This window comes from Hyaena hyaena, unplaced genomic scaffold, assembly GCF_003009895.1.
Source record: "Hyaena hyaena isolate Hyena2069 unplaced genomic scaffold, ASM300989v1 scaffold_11, whole genome shotgun sequence".
Lineage (NCBI taxonomy): Eukaryota > Metazoa > Chordata > Mammalia > Carnivora > Hyaenidae > Hyaena > Hyaena hyaena.
The window spans coordinates 4,897,635-4,904,865 of record NW_024080643.1 but is presented as its reverse complement, the minus strand read 5'-3'; the positions used below and the strand labels follow the sequence as shown (position 1 = coordinate 4,904,865).

The 7,231-nt window shown below is 57.7% G+C and overlaps 1 protein-coding gene across 1 annotated transcript; it reads right to left on the bottom strand.

Moving 5' to 3' along the window:
* Window positions 1-601: 601 nt before the first annotated feature.
* Window positions 602-3,902, bottom strand: AMER2 (APC membrane recruitment protein 2). Its single transcript, XM_039254756.1, has 2 exons — window positions 3,110-3,902; window positions 602-2,734 (listed from the first exon to the last, which is right to left on the bottom strand). Exons 1-2 carry the CDS (start codon window positions 3,900-3,902, stop codon window positions 1,947-1,949), a joined length of 1,581 nt encoding a protein of 526 aa, XP_039110687.1. The 3' UTR covers window positions 602-1,946.
* Between the last annotated feature and the right edge of the window lie 3,329 nt (window positions 3,903-7,231).

Here is a 7,231-nt window from a genome sequence, read left to right as displayed (position 1 = left end):
CCAGCAATCTGACGAATAAAGAAATTCAACAAATCTCTACCACCTCTTCTAATTGAACCATTGCGAACTTAAAATGGAGAAGAATCTGCTTTATGCTACTGGCTCAAATTTGCTTTCCTTTGATGTCTGTTTATTTGGTTCCTTCTGTACAGTGAAAATAGGTTTCCATATACTTAACTTGCCTCTTTCTTTCCTCTATGAAACAACACAAGCTTCAAAAACACGTGCTATCAGTTCATTACTTAGGCAATCTCTCTGGAAGATGGGAGCTATATAGAAGCGGTTATGCCAGTCATATACATGTAGTTTTGCTTGAAAATATCTCATCTTCCTGATACCATGAATCAACTCCTAGTAGGAGCTCTGATCTTTTGATTAAACACACTGAAGTGCATTTCAGAGAGGTATTATATAATCATTAGAGGCTAATAGCATTCTAGGAACTGCTTCAGTTAATCACTCAAACTATCCAGGCATATGGTAACCCGTTCTGAAATAAATGCTTCATCTAAAATAATAGAAAACAACATATCAGGAAGCCACTTTTCAAAAAAAAAAACAAATCTTGGCATGGTGTTTATGACACATAACGCTTGCCAGTGTCATATTTTGAACGTACCTGTGTCGATCGTAAGTCCAGAAAGCAAAAGTCAACTACCATGAAACACTGGAATTTTCTATTGTTTGTCTGTATATGGTCCTCATGTGGGACTCCCCACATTATAGAATGGTGGAACCCAAAATTTTTATAACCAAGGTAAAAAAATCTCTGAAAACCAGGATTAGGGGGTGAGAAGCAAATAGGCTCTTACCCAAGACAAGACAGAACCATTCCTGTGGGATGTCAACACAATAGACTTTGTTTTTGCTTTCCTGCATTGAGAGCTAGAGAACCCATATAAAACAAAAACAGGATCGCTTTAGGTTTCAGAACACAAAAGAACAGCAATAGTTCAGGGACAGTAGTCGTAACTAGTTATAAAACCAGATTTTAAATTCGAGGTTACTGACAGATTATAAAACGTTAACAGCTGGATAAACTGTAAAATATGCATTATGTACACATGAAAAGGTTACAGGTTATAAATGCTAACATACTGTGTCTATTGGCGTTTTAGTGAAATCTTTCCCTGATCCTAATTTCTTCACTGGGTGGGAAAGAAAAAGAAAAAAAAGAAAGAAAGAAAAACACCCGCTCTGCTGAGCTTTTTATTTCTCCCCAAACAAATGATCTAAGCCAACCAAACCAAACTGCTCCTTTATGGTCCTAGTGACAGACAGTGCCCTATTTGCATACCCAGCAACCGAAAGTAGGCAAATGTGCTGCCAATCAACGGTCCCCTCTGCCCCTCAGGTAAATACCTGGCTCTTTGAGCTTTGAGAGTACTTCCCACACAGTGATACAGCAAAGGGTCTTTTTTTCTTTTCTTTCTTTTTCTTTCAAGCTCCATTTTTTCCCTGGAAAGAAAAAGAAGGAAGGAAAGAAGGTGTCTTGGGAGAGGAAGGGCTCCTCTGGCCTTGGCAGTGGCTCTCCCGGCCCTCTGTGGAGCCTGGCACGGCCACATATCGTGGCACGATGCCTACTTAGGTTTGGTTAAGTCCTGTTTTCTGCAAAGGCAAGTAAAGGTGACTTCCAAGTGTTCAGCGCATCAAAGCAAAAACAAAAAACAAAAAACAAAAAGGAAAAACAAAGATTTTCTTTAAAGGTGTAAAAAAAAAAAAATTAAAAGTGCTTGAAAACAATTCGCAGGGAACTTATCTGGAGGGGCAATCCCCCCCGCGTAGCACCCCCTCCACGGCGTCTCCTGCCTCTGCTTGCCACGCAGAGGCCTCCTCGGTCCAGGCTGCGGCGCAGGGACGGGCCTTATCAGAGCCTTTCTTCTCGGGAAGCGAAACTTCTGTTAGCGGTTTCCGGGGAGAGCCCGCCCACGTCGGCTTCGGGGACCTCACAACTTTTTGGCCCCGTCGTGGCACGCGGCGGCCCGCATGGCGGTGCCAGCCAGGGCCCTGCTGCTGACCCGGCGGACCAGCACTTTGGACACGGGGATTTTTGTTCTGGGCATCTCACTCCGGACTGGCGGCTGGGGCGCCGCGGGATGGCTGGACGGAAGGTTCGCCAGGTGCTTGATGCTGATGGGGATCTTCGAGTCCCTCAGCAGGCTGCCCGGGGTTCGCAGCGGGCAGGTGATGGCGCCCGGGGACACGGGCTTCAGCCGCGACGGGCAGGACGCCTCCTCGCCGGCGGGGGCGGCCGCCGGGGCGGCCGCGTCGGGCTCGGCGTCCGGGTCGCAGGGCGCGTCGCCGCCGGGCGCGTCCCGCGGGACGGCCGCCTGCTCGGCGCCGCTCGCGTCCTCGGGGCCCGGCGTGGCGGCGCCGCGGCGGCTGTCGTCGCGGCCGGCGACGGCCTCGGGCTCCTCGCCGGGGCGGGGCTCGGCGGGGCTGCGGGGCAGCCTCCGGGGCTTGCCCGAGGGCGCGTCCGCGGCCGTCTCCGGCGCCGCCTGCGGGCCCGGGGCCGCGGCCGCCGGGGGCCCCGGGGCCGGGTCCTCGGCCCGGGACAGCATGTCCCAGAATTCCTGGAGGCACGTGTCGTCCAGCCCCTCCGGGCTCGCCATCTCCTCCCCGCCGCCTTGGTAGGCCAGCACGCCGCCGGGCTTCTGGCGGCCCGGCCCGGGGGCGTGCTTGTCACAGCTGGGACCTGCCTCGTCCTCCGGGTCTGCAATAATATCTCCACAGCCTGTAAGAGAGTCAAAGCTTTTCAGTGAAGTCACGTCAGAAAACATCAAACAAATACGATCGGCCGACGGGTCTGAGGGCGGGTCGGCCGAGGAGGGGTCGGGCGCGGCCGCCGCTCGGCCGCCGCCGCCGCCGCCGCCGCCGCGCTCCGGGTCGACGGGCGGGACGGGCTGCCCCGGAGCGTCCCCGGTCCTGCAGGCGTCGTCGGCCGTCGGCGCCTCGCGCGCGCCCGGCTCCGCCGCTGCCCGGGGCTTCTCGGCGCGCCGCTGCCCCGCGGCGTCCTGGGCCCGCGCGCCCTCGGCCTTAGGGGCCGCGGGGCTGGCGGCGTCTCGGCGGCGGTCGGGCGCCGGCCCCGGCCGCCCCCCTCCGGGCTCACCTGCTGGCTCCGGCGGCGCGTCCCCGCTCGGCTGCTCCGGCTGGCGCGCGGGCGCGGCCGTCTCCTCCTTGACGCACTCCAGGCTGGCGGTGAGCGAGCCCGGCGGGACGCGGCCGCCCGGCGCCCCCGCGCGCTCGCCCTTGGCCTCCGCCTTGGCCCGCTTGTCCTTCCTGTGCCAGCGCATGCTGCTGAAGAGCCCCTTCAGCCCCCTCTTTTGTTTGCCGCCGGCCTTGCTCGCGTCCGCCGGCTCGCCCCGGCCGCCGCCGCCGCCGCCCTCCGGCCGCCCGTTCTTCTTCAGCAGCGAGAAGAAGCTGTGGGACTTGGCCACCGCGCTGGGGGCCGCGGAGCCCCCCGCCCTGGGGGCGCCCGGGCTCGGCCGGACCCCGCCGCCGCCGCCGCCGCCGCCGCCGCGCGGCTCCTCCTTCTTGCCGCCCTCCAGCACCAGCACCTCGGCCAGGCCGTCGTGGGTCCTGCTCCTCACCATCCCCGTCGGACCCGAGCCTTTCCCGTCCCCTTTGTGTTTGACCCCAAAAATGCTGGGCATGGTGCCACCCGATTTCCTCTTCTTGAATAATTTGAAAGCGGCCTTATTGATCTTCCCCGACGGCTGCTCGGCGGCCGGCGTCTCGGCGGCACAGTCGCAGGGCGAGTCCATGTCTGCCGCGAGGGCCCCGGCCCCGGCCTCCGCCTTCCTCCCGCAGACCCCCGCGGACGCGCGATCCCCGCCGCCGCCGCCGCCGCCGCGCTCGCTGACAGCCCCGCCGCCGCCGCCGCCGCGCCCGCGCGTCGCCATGGAAACCGAGCGGGCGAAGCCGCTGTCGTCAGCCGTGGGCTCGCGCCAGGCCCCCGTCAGCCCGAGCCTCGCGAGCCGCCGCCGCCGCCGCCGCCGCCGCGGCGGGAGGAACACGCCGAAAAGACCATCTCGCCTCCCGCCCGCGGCTTATATAATCCCCTAACCCGCTTCCGACCCGGCTCGGCTTTGTGCTGCGGGGTTTGCGTGCGTGCGCGGCGGGGCCGGGCCGCAGAGCCCCGAGCCCGCCGCGGGCAGGCCCGGCGTCATGATGGCGCTGCGCCCCGGCGGTCGCGGCCCCCGCGGCTCCCTCCTCCGCGGCCGCCAGCGCCGCCGCGGGTCCCGAGGCTCCCCCAGCGGGGACAAAGAAATGCGACCCGACACAACCCGGGGGCGCCTCCCGCGGGCGTCCCGAAGCCGCGCGCGTCTCGCCCCTGCCCTCCGGGGGCCGAGCCCGCGTACACCTGCGCTCGCCCGCCGCCGACGCCGCCTCCGGCCCGGCTCCAGGGGGCGCCCTCCGCGAGGGCGGTGCGGACGCGCCCGAGGGACCGCCGCGGGCTCCAGCCCCCGGGCTCAGCCCCGGCAGCCGCTCCTCGCCGGCTTCGGGCCAGGCGGGGGTGGAGAAGCTCAGGGCCACTCCACAGGTGCTCCTAGGAGTGCAGGGTCTGCCTTCTTCTTCTTCATTTCCCTTTACCCCTGCCCCCCCGCCCCCGCCCTTGCTGCCACCCCTACCCCTCCATCACCCCCAGGCCTTCCTGCAGCCCTGGCCCCCTGCGGGGCAGGGACGCGCCTGCCGGCCTCCGGAGTGTCCGGGAGTGTCTGCGGCTGCTCGGACCCACATGATCTGGGGAAAAGGAAACCCTCGGCCCAGGGAACAGCCCAGTCTGGGGGTCTGTTCTGTGATCTGACTTCCAAGGTGACTGCTAATATATTACAATAACCTTGACACCTGATTTCAGCAACCTAGCTGGAGGGTTATTAGCAAAAAAGAAGAAATTTGGAGAAGCAGGTGCACACACATATATAATATATATTTAGTATTATTTAATAATGTGATAAATATATAATACTTACCGTATACCATTTATTTTATTCATAAATATTATTTAGCAATATGTGGTATTTACGTCAGTGTGAATATCCATGTTTCCCCTAATCATCTCGAGGTTCATTTTTGTTGTTTTTTTGTTAGAGAGAGAGATTTGGGGAGGGGGGGAGGAGGAGAGCCCTCATGCTCACTGAGCAGGGGATTGGCACAGGGAGAAGGAGAGAGAGAATCTCAAGCAGGCTCCACATCCAGCACGGAGCCCGACTCGGGGCTCCATTTCACAACCCTGGGATCACGACCTGAGCCGAAATCAAGAGTCGGATGCTCAGCCGACTGAGCCACCCAGGCGCCCCTCGAACCTCATTTTTATGACCTTTGCATTTTACCCCGAAACCCCATCCTCTATGGCTTGGAGTCAGAGTTTTACTACTACCACATTGGCCTTGGCAGCTCCTGTAGCACGGAACCCAGTTGGTGTGAATTTAGGCCTTGGGGTTGTTAGCTGTACACTTGCCCTTTTCTGTCGCTTTGGATCAAGAACACTGTTAGATAAAATTTAAAAAGTAGGAAGCTTGGATTCAGGAGAGGTTTTCATTCTCGCATGTGAATCCAACCAGGTGTCTGCAATTATTGGTCTCTCCCGGACAGGGTGTAACATTAAGACCCGGCTCTTTTGCCACTTCTAACTGCCCCTTGTCGTGAGCAATCAGGTGTCACATCACCGCCCAGAGGCAAGAGCTGTGAAGATCTGTACAGAGAAATGCATTGGTTATTTCTTCACCGGCCTTTTGAAGGCAGTGGAAAGTCTTTCCGGAAAGTCTTTCCCAGTTCTTCATGCGCACCGTGCAACTGCTCTGATTGGCGGGTTGCTGCGTAACTGTGAGTCCCCAGGCATTTGTGGCTGCGATCGTGCAGTGCTCCATACAGACTCTCCCCTGCTCCATCCCCAAGCCTGGCACGAGAAACTGGGCTGCTCCACAGCTGACCTCCCCAGACGCCCCAGTGAGTCTCATTTGCATGAGAATCCTCGGGTCCCCTTGGAAAACTGTGGCCAGGACCCTGGGATGGATCTCACTCCCTGGGAGACACAGGACTTCAACAAAAAGAAAGGGACAGCGCAGTCTTCAGTCCCTGACCCCGAGGGAGAAGAAGGCAAAGAGCCTCGGAACCATCCCAGGCCTCCGGCTAAGGGAGCTTTAGAAGTCCTGGTGTGGATGGGGGTCTTCAGATGTCCTCTAACCCAAGGTCCTTGTTATGGGGACTGTCAGAAAAAGGAGAGTGTGGCCAGCCTAAGCGGGCCTTACCAGAAGAACCAGACACATGGGGAGAGCACCCCTTCCCAGGGCCCAGGAGCCAGCAAGGGAGGTGGATGGTTAAGAGTCCCAGCTCGGTGGCAGGTTTAAGCCAAAGGTCATTGTTTGGAACCACAGCAAGGGATCGCTCCCCCTTAAATCACTCTTCACAGTAAGAGTGGGGGAAGCAAAATCTGCGTTTGTACAAACTGGTGACTTTAGTCCCTGAAAGACAGATCATGACAGTGAAGATCATTTTGCCAGAAGCATCCCTGTAGGGGGTTATGTTTTCTCCTTTCATTCCTTCTCCCCAACTCCACCATGGCCCCCACCCCCCACTCTGCCATTTGAAAGAGCAAACAGAAAATTCGAGTAGAAAGAAGCTGAGGAGAAATGTTTCTGAAAACAGCTGTTCCAGGGGCGCCTGGGTGGCTCAGTCGGTTAAGCATCTGACTCCAGCTCAGGTCATGACCTCGTGGTTCCTGAGTTCCAGCCCCGCATCGGGCTCTGCGCTGACAGTGCAGAGCTGCTTGGGATTCTCCGTCTCCCTCGCTCTCTGCCCCTCCCCCCACTCATGGTGTCTCTGTCTCTTTCAGGATAAATAAATAAACTTGTAAAAAAATTTAGAGGCACCTGGGTGGCTTCTGACATTGGTTCAGGTCATGATCTCACGGTCTGTGAGTTCGAGCCCCCATATGGGGCTCTGTGCTGACAGCTCAGTTCCTGGAGCCTGCTTCAGATTCTGTGTCTCCCTCTCTCTCTGCCCCTCCCCGACTTGCACTCTGTCTCTCTCTCTCTCTCAAAACTAAATAAACATTAAACAATTTTTTTAATTAAAAAAAAAGGAAAAAAGCTGTTCCAGAATGACAGGATACTTCACAAATGTAAACAGCAAACAGGTTTTGCCGGAGACATGTGCATGCTTTTTTTTTTTTTTTTTTTTTTGGCACAAGGGAGTGTTTGTTATTCAATCGCAGCTTTTCTCTCTGGGT